Here is a 17,466-nt window from a genome sequence, read left to right on the forward strand (position 1 = left end):
AGGAGACAGCCGGTCCGTGTAATTATCAGATCCGTGTTTCGCTCTCTCCCTCACTCTCTAAAAAAGAAAATCAATAATAAAGGAAAAATGTTTAGAATAGGCAAATTGACTGAGACAGGAAGTTGAATAGAATAGCAGCAGTTGGGGGAGGAGAGATACTGAGCAGTGCACACAGTTTCTGTTTGGAGTGGTGCAATGATTTGAAACCAGATAGTGGTGATGGTTGCACAACAGTGTGACTGCAATAAATATCACTGAATTGAGCTCATGCATCGTTAAACTGTCGTGTTTTATGTGATTTAAATTTTACCCTGATTTTTAAAAACAGTTGCAAGGATCAACTCCTGACCCAGGTCGGGCTGCCTGCCTTTGGAGGAAGAGGGGAGTGTGGCTGGGCTTGTGGTTTCTGCTGCCCATGGGGAGGAATTCGTGGATTTCAAGTTCAGATGGGAACCCACCAGCACTACGTGGGGGATTGTGGACAGATCAGAGCCTGCCACTGGGAAGGCGAGGCAGGGAGTCCTGGCCAGTGGCCTCTGTCGGGGGACTTCGCATTCTGTTCTCCAGGGGCCAGGCCTTCCTTTACCGATTGGAACCCTTCGGGAACCCTGTACTGGGAGGGCCTCTCTGGAGGTGTTGTGTCTGGGGAAGTGTGGAGAGCGGCTACAGTGTTTGGACAGGTTCAAGCCTAGGACTAATGAGAGGGCAGGTTCTCTCGTGGCAAAGCCACGTGCAAGTCCCAGCTTGGAGGGCAAAGCCCTCCCAGCACAATTATAGCCAAAGGTTATGGTTGTAAGCTTGACCATATGGTTTGAAACTGTGGTCCCACCTGGCTAAGTGATGTAGGCTGTGGAGGTGCAGCAAGTGCTGCAAAAACAAAGCTTGATAGAGTTCAGGTGCATGTAATTTAGTAGATTTGAAATCGGAGAGAACAATGTAAACATCTTGAGAACTTTGCCTCCTGGAATCTGGCTATAAAATAAAGACTTGGCTTGCAGGCTGTGGCACTGTCTCTCCATCTGAGAGCAGCGTCCCACCTAGCCCCAGCTTTATTCTGTCTGTCTTCTTTAATCCTTCTCCGCCCCACCTCAGGTTCACCCCTGGCCGTGCTGATCCAGCCACAGGGAAGGATTTGTGATGCAGCTTATTTAAAGCAAAAGCTGGGCCCTGGGATCCAGAGCTGAAGCTCTTCACGGGGTTCATTACACCCAGGACCAGGAGTTGGACTGCCCCCGTTGCTCTGCCAGCACATAGTCTGAGGAGTCCCAGGTGAGTGTGGGTTTGTAGGATAAACGTGCTGATTTCTGCCCCCTGGCTCCCCTCTGGCCCAGAGGAACCCAGGGCTGTGAGGTCTGAGGTCCCCGTCTTGGGCAGTCACCAGTTTAGACTCACTGTCCTGAGGGTAGACGGGCTGCAGCCCTGAGAGCCCGCAGCCCCTGGCTGGCTGCCCTCGTTGTCCAGGTCTGTGCTGTGGTGCTGCCATGGGGACGTGGGCGATGGGAACCTCTGGTGGGGGAGGTGGGAGGATGGGGCAGGGAGGGCGGGGAGGAACAGCCCCAACACTGCCCGCTGTACCCACCGCCCGGCCAGGGAAACACGGGACCATGTGCATCAGGGTGGCCGGGTGGTCCCTGGAGCTGCCCCCACCATACACTCCCCCCCATACCCCCGCGCATCAGTCAGGAACCTTCTCTCCTCTGAGCCCTCACGCCTGCTCTGAGCTGACTCGGTGAGCTTTGGAGTCTCAGACCTGGGCGTGAGTCCTCGCTGTGAGGGCCTGGGCACGTGGCCCCTCCTGGAGCCCTGGCACTGTAGGAAATGGCCAGCATGGTCAGCTTCTGATGGGAGCGGTGGCTGAATCTCCCCAGGCACAGAGAAGGGAGGGGGAGGGACAAGGATTGGAGACAAAGGACCCGTGGGCATGAGCTCAGGGAACGGCCTCAGTGTCGTCGGAGGGTGGCAGGGGGGTGGCCCCGTCTCCGGTCACGGTGGGCAGGGCCTGGTAGGTGTGGGTCCAGTACTGCAGGTAGCTGCTCCTCAGGTGCTGTTTCAGGGACTGGCCGTTCATCTTCTTGTTAATCTCCAGGTAGTTGCCATTTTCCTGGGTGTAGGGATCCCACTGGGTGGGCACAGCCGAGTGGCCCTTGTTGGGGTCCCTGCACATGAGAGAAAGGCTGCGTGGGGTCTGAGGGCTCACGGGAGGCCTCCATGCTGACCCGAACCACCAGGGCACCTCACTGTGTCCTGGACACTGGCTGGGCATGTACATGTTCTGTGCCCAACCAGTAGCTCTATCCTCACTCACAGAGGGGGGTACTGGGGCTCAGGGAGGTCAAGTGTAGGACAGGGGACAGGCATGTGGGGTCAGGGGGCTGGAGGCCCGGCCCAGCCTCACCCGCCTTACCCAGTCCTGGCTAAGTTGGTCCAGTAGGCGATCATGGCCTGGGAGACAGTCCTGTCTTGGACCCGGTAGCCCAGGGGGTTGTCGAAGGGCTTCCCAAACACGTACGGGAGCTCATCGGCGTGGTCGGCGCCCACCCAGCTAGGGTAGAACGGATTGAGAGAGGGGTGGGAGAACAGGTAGGTGTAGGTCTGGGCACTCCTGAGGAGGGGGCTCCCGCCCAGCCTGGTGGCTTCGCTGAGGAAGAGGAAGAGCCTGGCTTCAGAAATGCACCACGACCTGGAGCACAGCAGAGAGACAGAGAGGGGGACAGACAGAGGGAGAGACAGACAGAGGGAGAGACAGAGATAATGGGGATGCGGAGAGGCAGAGGGAGGCAGAGCTGAGTGGAGTGAGTGAGAGCAGAAGGGCGTGTGGCTCGGGGAGCGTGTCTCACTCGGGAACCAGAGGAAGCTCAAGGGACAAAGCCCGGGGTTCCTGCCTTTATGGCATTGGCAGCACTGCCCTCTCCAGGCCTGGGGGTGCGTTCAGGGCCCGGGGACAGCACAGCCCTCCCCGACCAGCGCCCCCTCATCTGGGCCCCTCAGCCCTTCGCTACCAGGAGGCCACAGCCCGGCTGACGTCACGCCTCGGGCCGCCCCAGCCCCACATTGATCCACAGACACCGGCCAAGCTGGCTGCCCACTGACCCAGAGCCCAGGTCTCCTGGGATGGAGTGGGGTGGCGGCATGACAGTGGGCAGCAGGAGCCGGGCAGGCCGGGCCGGGAGGGTGAGTACCGGGGAGCAAAGGGCTTGAGGGTGCGTTTGTTAACAGCCTGAGTGCCCATCAGTAGACAAGTGGATAGAAAGCTGTGGTACATTTCCACCAGGGATTACTAAATAGCAGTAAAAAGAAGGAACTCTGACCCTTTGAGACAGCCAGGAGGGACCTGGAGAGTACCATGCTGAGCGAAATAAGCCAGTGGGAGAAAGACAAGTATCACATGATCTCACTCATGTGGAATCCAATGAACCAAATAAACTGATGAATAATCAGATCCATAGACATGGAGCATGGAACAGAAGGACAGATCTCAGAAGGAAGGTGGAGGGAGGCGGGAAGAGATGAATCCAGAACTTATAGGCATATATTCCTAGACTATAGACAGGGGAGAGAAAGGATTGGGGTGGGAGGTGGGTGGAGAGGGGCAGAGAGGGGAAATGGCAGAAATCTGCAAAACTCTCAATAATACAAGTTCAAAGTAAAGAAAACAGCCCGGCCGGGGTGGTTCAATAGGTTGAGCGTCTTCCCTGTACCAACAGGTCACCCTTTCCATTCCCAATACTGCACGTGGAGCCTCAGTCCCCAGTGGGGGACAGTTCTGTCTTGGGCCCGGTAGCCCAGGGGGTTATCGAAGGGCTTCCCAAACACGTACGGGAGCTCATCGGCGTACATAGACAGTTTCTGTTTGGAGTGGTGCAATGATTTGGAACCAGATAGTGGTGATGGTTGCACAACAGTGTGACTGCAATTAATATCACTGAATTGAGCTCCTGCATCGTTAACCTATCATGTTTTATGCGATTTAAATTTTACTCTGATTTTTAAAAACAGTTGCAAGGACCATCTCCTGACCCAGGACGGGGCTGCCTGCCTCTGGAGGAAGAGGGGAGTGTGGCTGGGCTTGTGGTTTCTGCTCCCCACGAGGAGGATTTTGTGGATTTCAAGTTCAGACCGGAACCCACCAGGACTAAGTGGGGGATTGTGGACAGATCAAAGCCTGCCACTGGGAAGGCGAGGCGGGGAGTCCTGGCCAGTGGCCTCTGTCGGGGGACTTCGCATTCTGTGTTCCAGGGGCCAGACCTTCCTTTACCGATTGGAACCCTCCGGGAACCCTGTCCTGGGAAGTCCTCTCTGGAGGCGTTGTGTCTGGGGAAGTGTGGAGAGTGGCTACAGTGTTTGGATAGGTTCAAGCCTCGGAAAATGAGAGGGCAGGTTCTCTTGTGGCAGAGCCAGGTGCAAGTCCCAGCTTGGAGGGCAAAAACTTCCTAGCACAATTATAGATAAAGGTTATGGTTGTAAGCCTGACCTTATGGTCCGAACCTGTGGACCCACATGGCTAAGTGAGGTAGGCTGCAAAAATAAAGCTTGATAGAGTTCAGGTGCATGTAATTGAGTAGATTTGAAATCCGAGAGAACATTGTAAACATCTTGGGCACTTTGCCTGGTGGAATCTGGCTTGCAGGCTGTGGCACTGTCTCTCCAACTGAGAGCAGTGTCTCACCTAACCCCAGCTTTATTCTCTTGTCTGTCTTTAATCCTTCACTGCCCCCTCCCTCAGGTTCACCCCTGGCCGTGCAGAGCCAGCCACAGGGAAGGATTTGTGATGCAGCTTATTGAAGGCGACAGCTGGGCCCTGGGAACCAGGAGCTGCAGCTCTTCTCAGGGTTCCTTTCACCCAGGACCAGGCGCTGGACCGCCCTGCTTACTCTGCTGGCACGTGGTCTGAGGAGTCCCAGGTGAGTGTGGGTTTGCAGGATAAACGAGCTGATTCCTGCCCCCTGGCTCCCCTCTGGCCCAGATGAACCCAGGGCTGTGAGGTCTGAGGACCCGTCTCCGGCAGTCACCAGTTTAGACTCATTGTCCTGAGGGTAGATGGGCTGGAGCCCTGAGAGCCCGCAGCCCCTGGCTGGCTGCCCTCGTTGTCCAGGTCTGTGCTGTGGTTCTGCCATGGGGAGGTGGGCGATGGGAACCTCAGGTGGGGGAGGTGGGAGGATGGGGCAGGGAGGATGGGGAAAACAGCATCAACACTGCCCGCTGTACCCACCGCCTGGCCAGGGAAACACGGGACCGTGTGCATCACGGTGGCCGGCTGGTCCCCTGAAGCTGCCCCTGACATACCCCACCCTCAATGAGGAACCCTCTCTCCTCTGAGCCCTCACGCCTGCTCTGAGCTGACAATGTGAGCTTTGGAGTCTCAGACCTTGGCTGTGAGTCCTCCCTGTGAGGGCCTGGGCACGTGGCCCCTCCGGGAGCCCTGGCACTGTAGGAAATGGCCATCATGGTCAGCTTCTGATGGGAGCGGTGGCTGAATCTCCCCAGGCACAGAGAAGGGAGGGGGAGGGAGAGGATGTGAGACCAAGGACCCGTGGGTGTGGGTCAGCATTATGATGGATACCCTTGAGGCACCAGACTCAGCTAGACAGGGAGAGGGGGGGCAACTAGAAAAGGCCCTAGCCCAATTTTCTTAAAGGGCCCAATGGGAGGACCTAGTGGACCTGTCAGGAAACGGGTGAGCCCAGAGTACTCAGCCACTGAGGAGCCGGAGGAGGGGCTGAATAAATGGGCTGTGTTCATCCCCCCTGGGGTGCCAGTACAGCTGGGCGCACACCCGCTCTCGAGAGAGCATTCAAGGTCTCCTTTCACCGTACTTCTGTTTCCAAGTCCCTCATTTGAGTTGGTACAGGTGAGCATTTCTCACAGTCACTGTCTACAACGGGGTGTCCACAATGCCCACCGCCCGGGCCATGTGATGTCAGCATGGGGAGCCCTCGGTACAAGTGGTGCCCCATCCCAGACCTTGCTGGGGTGGCCATGGCCCTGAGTCTCACCTCTGCCTCCCGCTCCCCTTTGTCCTCTGCCAGAGTGAGCAGGCAGCACCCTGGCCCTGCCGGGGGCACCCACGGCCCAGCCCTGGTACCCTCTGCTCTGAGCCCAGCGGGATGCGTTACTGTTTCTGCCTGGGATCCAGCTCAAGGCGAATGCGTTTCTCTCCCGGGCCATTCCCAGACCCCGTTACACAGAGCCTGCTCCCTGCATCCCGATGATGTGGCCGAGGCTGGGCCCACTGGTCCAGAGGCAACTGCCCACAGGGCCCGCTCCCTACTCAGGGCTGACCCTTCTCTGACCCTCTTTCCTCCTCTGAAATGAGGGTGGCACCCCACTTCCGGAGCCAGACACGGGCAGAACCTGGGCGGGAGGTTGCGGTCATGAGGGCAAAGAGGGTTGCCAGAGAGATGCGGCTTTATTCAGGAAGATCTGGGGCAGGAGTTGGGCTCCCTGGGTCCCACCTGTGGCCTCTTGGACAAGGACATTAGAAGCCCATGGCTGTGGGCATCTGAGCCCCCTCAGAGTCACCAGTGGAGAGTCCAAGGGGCGGCCGCAGCGTTGTCCGATGGAGGCATGGGATGGCCTCAGTGTCGTCAGAGGGGGGCAGGGGAGTGGACCCGTCTCCGGTCACGGTGGGCAGGGCCTGGTAGGTCTGGGTCCAGTACTGCAGGTAGCTGCTCCTCAGGTGCTGTTTCAGGGACTGGCCGTCCATCTTCTTGTTAATCTCCAGGTAGTTGCCGTTTTCCTGGGTGTAGGGATCCCACTGGGTGGGCACAGCCGAGTGGCCCTTGTTGGGGTCCCTGCAGATGAGAGAAAGGCTGCGTGGGGTCTGAGGGCTCACGGGAGGCCTCCATGCTGACCCGAACCACCAGGACACCTCACTGTGTCCTGGGCACTGGCTGGGCATGTACGTGTTCTGCGCCCAACCAGTAGCTCTATCCTCACACACAGAGGGGGGTACTGGGGCTCAGGGAGGTCAAGTGTAGGACAGGGGACAGTCATGTGGGGCCCAGGTGGCAGGAGACCGGCCCAGCCTCACCCCGCCTTACCCAGTCCTGGCAAAGTTAGTCCAGTAGGCGATCATGGTCCGGGAGACAGTCCTGTCTTGGGGCCGGTAGCCCAGGGGGTTGTTGAAGGGCTTCCCAAACACGTACTGGAGGTCAGTGGTGTGGTCTGCGCCCACCCAGCTGGGTAACAACGGATTGCGAGAGGGGTGGGAGAACAGGTAGGTGTAGGTCTGGGCACTCCTGAGGAGGGGAGGGACACGGCCCAGGTTGGCAGAGAGCTCACCTGGGCTGCCCACCCAGTGCTGGGCCCTGGAGGGAGGCCATGGGGAGAGCAGGGCGGGGCCGGCAAATCCCCAGACTCAGGAGGGACCTGGGTCCCTGCACCCAGAAGGGAAGGCCGGGGGTTGTGGTTCTGGGATTTCAGGTGCATTCACTCTTTGCTCCACAAAGCCTATTGAGGCGTCTTCCTCCCTTTTCTCTGCAGATGAATTTGTGTCTTCGTCGGGAACATAGCTGTGCCGCCCCATGAAGAGCTCAACTTCCTGTAGTTGCGACAAGCTTTCTGCCTACACTTCCTGGGCATCGTTTTCTCTCCCTTCCGAGGAAGCATCCCTAACTTCCTTGTCATTTTCACTGGAGGTTGACCAGGTGGCTGCAGGCCAGAGTTGTTTTGAATGTTGGCCAACTCCAAACCCACAACAGAGAGCATCCCCCTGTGTCTGTCCCCCTCAGCCTGGGGGCTGCGGGGAGGCTGCAGACACTGCAGGGGAGGCCTGTGGGCTGAGTGAATGGGGGACTTACAACCCGGTGGATAGAGCACCTGACTTAATCTGAAAAGTAACCCTATCATTTTCAGTGTTAGAATAGGTATACTGATGTGAATAGGCGTTAAGTTTTCTTAAGTTTCCTTTGAAGGCCTGTGCAAAGCAATGAGGAGGTGACTCAGCTGTGAATCCAGCAAGCAGAACCGATAAGCAGGGACAGACAGACCCACCAGGAGTCAAAACATCATCTCCTCCACATCATCTCATCCACATCATCTCGTGTGATGACTGTAATCGCTGAGGTCTGTGGACCCCCAGGGCTGCACGTAGCACCCCAGCTCCCTCCCCTTTATGTCCTGTTCCCTGCACCTGCTGGAACACAGGATTTGAATGCTTGTAAGCGCCCTGTCTTCTTGGTTGGCTGGCCTTCTCAATAAAAGCCTCATATGGTTCCACCCGGCCTTCGTTATTGGACACAGGGACAGGCAGCCCAAGCCCCAGCACGGGTTTCCCAGTAGCAGGAGGAGGGCTCTGTAAAGGCCCCTGAGCTGGGAGAGGAGGAGGGGCCTTCTCCAGGCCTGGGCAAGGCAGATGGTGCAGGCACCAGTGGGACCCCATCACGGCTTTCCTGGGGCTCCCTGACTCCCTGCGCTGCCCCCTCGAGAGGCCTCGCTGGGCAGGTGCGTGACCCAGGTGGGTCTCCCCTGCCCTGGCCCTCACTTGGCGCTGGCTCTGTGCTGGGCCACGGCCATCTTCGTGGGCATCAGGAAGCCAATGTCGGTCTCCAAGTCCACCACCGTCTTCTTCTTGGCCTCCTGGGAGGAGTCCTGGGCCCAGGACGCCGTGTAGAAGTCAAAGGTCGCGTTGGCACCTCTGGGCCCCTTGGCGAAGGTGAACCCACTGACCAGCTTGAAGAAGTCCTCCCTGCAGGGACAAGTTGGCACTGGACCCTGTATCTGGCCAGTGGGAGGCATCTACACCACTCCCTGCCAGGGCCCTGCAGATGGCCCCCTACTCCTGCCAACCTCCTTCTCCAGCTGATGCCTCCCCAATAGGCCTCCGGGAAACGCCCTGGTCCTGTGCCCCACGCACCCCGTGACGGTCAGTATGTCCACGTTGATGGCCGGCAGGTCAATGCTGGCAAAGTGGTAGCCGTCCATATTGCTGGTGCCAGCGATGTAGTCGATGTCGGCCGCGTTGGCGAAAAGGTTGATGGGGTCGTCGGGGATGAAGTCTCCATCCACGACAGGCAGGAGGCCCAGGTAGTACAGGAAGGGGTCTGAGTGGAGTGCAGGGGTCCTCGCACCTTCCAGAGCCACTTTCCAGGCCCAAGGCCCGGGGACACCCCTGCCTCCTTGGATCCAGACCAGGGTCCTCATCCTGTCCCCTGACATGGGGCCCGGATCATTCCATGTCCTGGGCTGCCCTGCGCGTGTGGAGCAGCTTCCCTGGCCCCGTCCGCCCGATGTCCCCTCTCCCCAGGGTGGCAGCCCGGACTGTGTGCAGACTGCCACGGGCTCCCTGGGCCACACCGTCCCGCTGACAGCCACTGCGCCTGAGCTCCCTAAGAGTGGGTGCAAATGACCGTTTCTGCCCATTGTTGGGGGACAAGGTGCACCAGCTTCCCAAAGGGGTCAGGACCCAGGGAGGATCAGAGGGAGGGATGGCGCCCACGGCACAGCCAGTCGAGGCCACGGAGGCAACAAGGGCCTTGGCGGCACCGGGCTCCCAGGGACACCATGAGCAGGTGACGGGCCAGGCAGCAGCCCCTCAATCCTCACTTCTTTGGGAGCATGGCCGTCCCCCCATGTGGAGTCCCACTCACACTCGTTGCCCACCAGGGGTATCTTATAGGCCAGTGTCAGAGCCCGGTGGTCGGTGACCTTCAGATACTTGGCCATCCTGGCGGTATCGTCCAGGGGGCAGCCCACCTTCTTGGCGATCTGGGGGTTTGGGGGTGAGACAGGTGGGTGAGGCCAGTGCGGGGCAGTTGGCCATAGAGACTGGGACAGGGCATGGAAAAGAGGTAACCGAGCCCCTCCGCCACCGCTGCTCCCCTTTACCCTATTGGCCCAGGAGAGAGGGTCCTTCTGGATGGCCCAGGGGGCCAGCGCCTCGCCGCTCTGGCTGATGGCTCGCCGGATGAGGCCCTTGTTGTAGGGAGAGAGGGTCTGCGACACACAGAGGTCCTGTCACCATGGCCTCGCCTCTCCTGCCCACCCAGGCTCCACTAAGCACAGCTAGACTGTCAGCATGATGCTGTTCCCCACAGCCCCCACAGCTCCCCCAGCCAACATCAACTCCTCCATCCCCCATTACCTCCCCCAGCCCCCATCAGCTCCTCCAACCCCCAGCAGCTCCCCCAGTTCCCATCAGCTCCGCCAGCCCCATCAACTCCCCCGTTCCCATTAGCTCCCCCCAGCCCCTATGAGCTCCCCAGTTCCCATCAGCTTCCCCAGCCACCATCAACTACTCCAACTCTCATCAGCTCCCCCAGCCTCCATCAGCTCCCCCAGCCTCCATCAGCTCCCCCTCACCCCTATCAGCTTTGCCCAATTCCCATCAGCTTAGCACCCCCAGCCGCCATCATCTCCTTGCTTTGTTCTCCCCAACACCATGGGAGGAAGGCCTGCCCTCCCAGAGTCCCCAGACCTGCAGAGAGACGCTGGCACCTCCGGCTGATTCCCCAAAGATGGTGATGTTGTTGGGGTCCCCCCCAAAGGCCGCAATGTTCCTCTTCACCCACGCGATGGCCATGTGCTGGTCCCGAAGGCCGTAGTTACCTGGGGCGGGTGGGGGAGCCCATGAGGGACTGGGGTGGGGGGAGAGCTTCCTCCATGTGGAGACCCCTGTCAAGCCCCAGGATGGCTCATGGTGGGTCCCAGGAGGCTGTGGAATGAGGTGCTGGAGGGGGTGTGGGCTCAGGCAGGGGACCAGCAGCAGGAGGGCCAGGCTGCTCATCTCTCTCTCTGACACCGTCCCTCTTGTTGTCTGTCTGTCCTACGGCTCTGAGTCCTCCAAGTCACCACTTCAGTGTCTCATCTTCTGTCTTTTTCTGGGCCCCTCTCCCCGCTCCCTGGTCTCCCTGGTCCCTGTCCCCGCTCCCTGGTCTTCCTGGTCCCTGTCCCCGCTCCCTGGTCTCCCTGGGTCCCTGTCCCTGATCCCTGGTCTCCCTGGGTCCCTGTCCCTGCTCCCTGGGACCTTGTCCCTGCTCCCTGATCTCCCTGGGTCCCTGTCCCTGCTCCCTGGTCTCCCTGGGTCCCTGTCCCTGCTCCCTGGGACCCCGTCCCTGCTCCCTGGTCTCCCTGGGTCCTGTCCCCACTCCCTGGTCTCCCTGGGTCCCTGTCCCTGCTCCCTGGGACCCTGTCCCTGCTCCCTCGTCTCCCTGGGTCCCTGTCCCTGCTCCCTGGTCTCCCTGGGTCCCTGTCACTGCTCCCTGGTCTCCCTGGGTCCCTGTCCCTGCTCCCTGGGACCCTGTCCCTGCTCCCTCGTCTCCCTGGGTTCCTGTTCCTGCTCCCTGGTCTCCCTGGGTCCCTGTCCCTGCTCCCTGGGACCCTGTCCCTGCTCCCTCATCTCCCTGGGTCCCTGTCCCCGCTCTCTGATCTCCCTGGGTCCCTGTCCTCGCTCCCTGGTCTTCCTGGGTCCCTGTCCCTGCTCCCTGGGACCCAGTCCCCACTCCCTGGTCTCCCTGGGTCCCTGTCCCTGCTCCCTGGGACCTTGTCCCTGCTCCCTGATCTCCCTGGGTCCCTGTCCCTGCTCCCTGGTCTCCCTGGGTCCCTGTCCCTGCTCCCTGGGACCCTGTCCCTGCTCCCTGGTCTCCCTGGGTCCCTGTCCCTGCTCCCTGGTCTCCTTGGGTCCCTGTCCCTGCTCCCTGGTCTCTCTGGGTCCCTGTCCCCACTTCCTGATCTCCTCGGGTCCCTGTCCCCGCTCCCTCATCTCCCTGGGTCCCTATTTCCACTTCTTTGTCTCCATGGGTCCCTGTCCCTGCTCCCTGCTCTCCCTGGGTCCCTGCCTGGCTGGCAGGCAGCCTCTTCTCTCGCTACACCTGCCGATGAGCTCTTGAGTCTCACTGTCCATCCCCAGCTTCCTGAGCTGCCAGCAGAATTCTGGGTCTTTCTGGGAGACTGTCAGGAGTTGTTGGGAGAAAGCGGTCCTGAAGGGCCCCACCACCAGCTCCCTCACCCCCGGCCCCAGGCGCCCGGCACACCTGGCAGGTGGGCGTCCCCAGTGCTGAGGAAGCCCAGCGGCCCGAGGCGGTAGTTGAAGGTGACCACGATGACGTTGCCCCGCGTGGTGATCTCCCCCCCCGTCATACTTGTAGTTATTGAAGAAGCTGAATTCCTGGGCAGAGCCCATGAGGAAGGATCCTCCGTAGATCCAGATCATGACAGGCAGGTTCTGGGAAACTGAGGCAGGAGACAGGCCGGTGATGCCAGCTCTCACCTTCTGATCCCCTCTGGGTGCTGATTTCAGGGAATTTCAGCTCTGGAGCCCACACACCCAAGGGGCTGGGTGCTTTCTGCAGGTTCGGGGACCTGGAGGGCACGGGGCTGGGGATGCACCTTCCTTCTGGCCCTGGGGGACCCAGATGTTGAGATAGAGGCAGTCCTCAGAACCCTCGGTGTCGTCCTGGGTGTCAGTGATTTGCAGGCATTGCTTCTTGAAGTCCTTGGCCTTCAGGGTCCCTGTGGGTGACCAGAGGGGCTGGCGTTGATGGGGAAAATGAGATTTTTGGGGGGCTAGCAATCTCAATCTAGTCACTGCTCCTTTAATTATCTGGTCCTGCAAGACCTGTTTACCCAAAATACTACTCCCATCTTAGGCCATAAACCATCCCAGACGGAGTTATCAGTGCTGGCACCAGGCCTGGCCTTGGATGTGGTCCCACTGCCCCCATCCCAACACATGGGGCTTTTTGTAAAGTCTGCAAAAGGTCCAGATGTATGATCCATATTTGGGGCACAAAAAAACCAAAGGGGTTTAAAGGAAAGCTTTCTCCATATTGGGGGGGCAGGCCTCAGGATTTGGAGAGAAACAGACGCCCCTGAGTCACTACACTGGTCCATGTGAAACGTCTGGAAATAAATGGGTTTTTCCTGAGCCTCTGGTACTCCTGTATATTTTTTCATGTTGTAAATTCTGCAACAGCACCAGGATGGTGGCCCCACCCACCACCCCAGGCACAGGGCCAGCCAAGCCCCCACCCACCCACTCCCACCTTGCCAGCCGGGGTGCCGCTGGGGGTTCTCCAGGGCCTTGGGCGGGGCGGCGAAGGGGATGCCCTTGAAGACGTCCACAGAGCGGCCGCCGATGCCCAAGAGGCCGAGCTTCTTGTTGACGCCCTCCACGAAGCCCCCTTCCGTGTGCACTACGCCCAGCTGGGGAGAGGGCAGGCTCAGGGGCGCAGGTGGGGCGGGCCCTGGGGGTGCGGTGACCCCAGCAGGCTCTAGGGGTCCAGACAGCCTCCAGGTGGGGCCCCCAGTCACGCCTGCCTGGAGCTGTGGGTTCCTGTGGAAGCCCTGCCTCACCCCTGGCAGGGCCCTGAGGGAAGGGATCCTGTAGGTGCCCCGAGGCTCCCGACTCCCCCTGGAGGGGCCCAGCCACTGGCAAGCAGGTGAGTGTCGCCTCCTCTCTGGGGCCGTTCTCAGAGTTTAACTAACAGAGGTCGAGACTCCTGTTCCGACGCTGGGGCTGTGATGGGCAAACTGCCGGCCTGCTCAGGGCCCAGCGCCCTCCTGAGCCGGGTCATGGCCACCCCCGGGCAGAGGGAGAGCCCAGGGCCCTGGAGGCCCAGGCAGATGCGCAGATCAGCCCTGAGGGCCCAGTGACTCTGGGGCTGCGGGACAGGCGTCTTGTTTGTGTTGGGGTAAGGGCCCCCCCTGTGTGCCCTGGAGCGCCTGGCCAGCCCTTCCTCGTGGTCCTGACATTCGCGTTCCTGGGCGTCGGCTGCCAGCTGCACGGTGCCAGCCTGTGAGCGCGAAGGCAGGAGCGCAGGGGAAGGGCCAGGGAAGCGCTGGGCTGGCTGTGGGCTCTCGGGGGCTCTCTGTGCCAGCGCCCACCTGCCTGCCCCTCCGCGGAGCCCTCCCAGGTCCCAGGCAGGTTAGGGGAGCAGCGGGCCCAGCCGTGTCCGCTGGGCTCTCGCTTACCTTTGCTGCACTCACTCCTGCCAAGCAGCAGGCGAGGCCTAGGACAGCCAGCTCCGGGGGCCCCATGGTGCTTGGCCTGCCTCGGGGTGGCCCTGCCTCTGGATGTGGGTATTTATGGGGCGGGAGCCATCCGGGAGACATCCGGGAGCCGGGGCTGGCAGCAGACTGACTGGTTCAGCTTCCCCTCCTCCTCCCTCTGCCCCTTCCTCCAGGCAGTATACCTGTGGCCAGGATAGCTACTGTTCCCAGCCAGGCTCAGGGCCAAGGTCATGCATGTGTGGGCGCACACACACTCAGACACACACACACACACATACACACACACACACACACGCACACATACACACACACGCACACACACACACACGCACACTCGTGCGCACGGGTGCAGGAATGGTCCTTCTTGCCCAGGACCTGCTGATCCGGGTGCCTGGTGCCCACAGTGCACCTGGGCCGGTCACTGGGAATAGTCAGGTGGCCCAGGCCAGGGGTACAGGGGCTCAGCTGGGTGCACAGTGCCCTGCATGGTGGCTCCTTTACAAGGGCCCGGGCTCCCCCCATAGAAGTGGGCCTGCTTCCCTCCAGGCCCTGCCTGGCCCCTACCTGGAGCTCCGGAGCTCAGCAAAGGGAGGTCATAGGGCATGGGCGTGTGGCTTCCGGGACAGAAAGGGCTGTGTGCTCCTGGGCAGCCACGTGGCTGAAACTGGGCCCGAGGGCCCACTGGTGAGCGGCCGAGCTGGGTGTGGGGACCCAGAGCAGCACAGGGGAGTGATCCTGCCCTCAGGGAGGGCACACCTCACACTCAGCACCAGCAGCCCTAGGAGGCAGGACTGGAGGCTCAGGTGGGCACAGGTGGGGAGGGAGGGGGCTCCCGCCCAGCCTGGTGGCTTCGCTGAGGAAGAGGAAGCACCTGGCTTCAGAAATGCACCACGACCTGGGGCACAGCAGAGAGACAGAGAGGGGGACAGACAGAGGGACAGACAGAGGGAGAGACAGGCAGAGGGACAGACAGAGGGAGAGACAGAGGGAGAGACAGAGAGAGACAGACAGAGGGAGAGACAGACAGAGAGGGGGACAGACAGAGGGAGAGACAGAGAGAGGGGGAGACAGACAGAGGGAGAGACAGAGATAATGGGGACGCGGAAAGACAGAGGAGAGACAGAGATAATGGGGACGCAGAGGCAGAGGAGAGACAGAGATAATGGGGACGCGGAGAGTCAGAGGAGAGACAGAGATAATGGGGACGCGGAGAGTCAGAGGAGAGACAGAGATAATGGGGACGCGGAGAGGCAGAGGAGAGACAGAGATAATGGGGATGGGGAGGGACAGAGGAGAGACAGAGATAATGGGGACGCGGAGAGGCAGAGGGAGGGAGAGCTGAGCGGAGTGAGTGAGAGCAGAAGGGCGTGTAGCTCAGGGAGCGTGTCTCACTTGGGAACCAGAGGAAGCTCCAGGGACAAAGCCTGGGGTTCCTGCCTTTGTGGCGTTGGCAGCACAGCCCTCTCCTGGGCTGGGGGTGCGTTCAGGGCCCGGGGACAGCACAGCCCTCCCCGGCCAGCGCCCCCTCATCTGGGCCCCTCAGCCCTTCGCTACCCGGAGCCGGTGCTTGTCTGCAGGCCACAGCCCGGCTGACGTCACGCCTGGGGCTGCCCCAGCACCACTTGGACCCACAGACACCGGCCAAGCTGGCTGCCCACTGACCCAGAGCCCAGGTCTCCTGGGATGGAGTGGGGAGGTGGCAGGACAGTGGGCAGCAGGAGCCGGGCAGGCCGGGCCGGGAGGGTGAGGACCAGGGAGCAAAGGGCTTGAGGGTGCGTTTGTTAACAGCCCGAGTGCCCATCAGTAGACGAGTGGATAGAAAGCTGTGGTACATGTCCACCAGGGATTACTAAATAGCAGTAAAAAGAGGGAACTGTGACCCTTTGAGACAGCCGGGAGGGACCTGGAGAGTACCATGCTGAGTGAAATAAGCCAGTGGGAGAAAGACAAGTATCACATGATCTCACTCATGTAGAATCCATTGAACCAAATAAACTGACGAATAAACAGATCCATAGACATGGAGCATGGAACAGGAGGACAGATCTCAGAAGGAATGTGGAGGGAGGCGGGAAGAGATGAATCCAGAACTTATAGGCATATATTCCTAGACTATAGACAGGGGAGAGAAAGGATTGGGGTGGGAGGTGGGTGGAGAGGGGTAGAGAGGGGAAATGGCAGAAGTCTGCAAAACTCTCAAGACTACAAGTTCAAAGTAAAGAAAACAGCCCGGCCGGGATGGTTCAATAGGTTGAGAGTCTTTCCCTGCACCATCAGGTCACCCTTTCCATTCCCAATACTGCACATGGAGCCTCAGTCCCCAGTGGGGGGGGGGGGGGGGGGTGTGTGCAGGAGGCAGCCATTCCGTGTAATTATAAGATCCATGTTCTGCTCTCTCCCTCCCTCTCTAAAAAAAGAAAATCAATAATAAAGCAAAAATGTTTAGAATAGGCAAATTGACTGAGGCAGGAAGTTGAATAGAACAGCAGCAGTTGGGGGAGGAGAGATACTGAGCAGTGCACACACAGTGTCTGTTTGGAGTGGTGCAATGATTTGGAACCAGATAGTGGTGATGGTTGCACAACAGTGTGACTGCAATAAATATCACCAAATTGAGCTCATGCATCGTTAAACTATCGTGTTTTATGTGATTTAAATTTTACCCTGATTTTTAAAAACAGTTGCAAGGACCAACTCCTGACCCAGGACGGGCTGCCTGCCTTTGGAGGAAGAGGGGAGTGTGGCTGGGCTTGTGGTTTCTGCTGCCCATGGGGAGGAATTCGTGGATTTCAAGTTCAGATGGGAACCCACCAGCACTAAGTGGGGGATTGTGGACAGATCAGAGCCTGCCACTGGGAAGGCGAGGCGGGGAGTCCTGGCCAGTGGCCTCTGTCGGGGGACTTCACATTCTGTGATCCAGGGGCCGGGCCTTCCTTTACCGATTGGACCCACCCCCCCCCCCCCCCGCCCCCGCTTCAGGGAACCCTGTCCTGGGAAGGCCTCTCAGGCGGCGTTGTGTCTCGGGAAGTGTGGAGAGCGGCTACAGCATTTGGATAGGTTCAAGCCGCGGACTAATGAGAGGGCAGGTTCTCTCATGGACTTGCACTTCAGCCAAGTGCAAGTCCCAGCTTGGAGGGCAAAGCCCTCTCAACACAATTATAGATAAAGGTTATGGTTGTAAGCCTGACCTTATGGTCCAAACCTGTGGTCCCCCGTGTCTAAGTGAGGTAGGCTGCAAAAACAAACCTTGATAGAGTTCAGGTGCATGTAATTGAGTAGATTTGAAATCCCAGAGACTTTTGTAAATACCTTGAGCACTTTGCCTGGTGGAATCTGGCTATTAAATAAAGACTGGCCTTGCAGGCTGTGGCACAGTCTCTCCATCTGAGAGCAGTGTCCCACCTTGCCCCAGCTTTATTCTCTTGTCTGTTTTCTTTAATCCTTCACTGCCCGCTTCAGGTTCACCCCTGGCCGTGCTGTGCCAGCCACAGGGAAGGATTTGTGATGCAGCTTATTGAA

At 59.5% G+C, this 17,466-nt stretch overlaps 1 protein-coding gene across 1 annotated transcript; it reads right to left on the reverse strand.

The window, feature by feature from the left end:
• Window positions 1-6,475: 6,475 nt before the first annotated feature.
• LOC307111116 (bile salt-activated lipase-like) lies at window positions 6,476-13,974 on the reverse strand (the record flags this gene model as incomplete). The annotated part of the gene is given in 12 exon segments (XM_079790799.1): window positions 6,476-6,791; window positions 7,041-7,238; window positions 8,483-8,686; window positions 8,855-9,041; window positions 9,588-9,705; window positions 9,826-9,933; window positions 10,415-10,545; window positions 11,970-12,069; window positions 12,071-12,168; window positions 12,325-12,447; window positions 12,981-13,140; window positions 13,909-13,974. Coding segments are annotated over 12 exon segments (1,809 nt in total).
• Between the last annotated feature and the right edge of the window lie 3,492 nt (window positions 13,975-17,466).

Source organism: Cnephaeus nilssonii (assembly GCF_951640355.1).
Source record: "Cnephaeus nilssonii genome assembly, chromosome: 14".
Taxonomy (NCBI): domain Eukaryota; kingdom Metazoa; phylum Chordata; class Mammalia; order Chiroptera; family Vespertilionidae; genus Cnephaeus; species Cnephaeus nilssonii.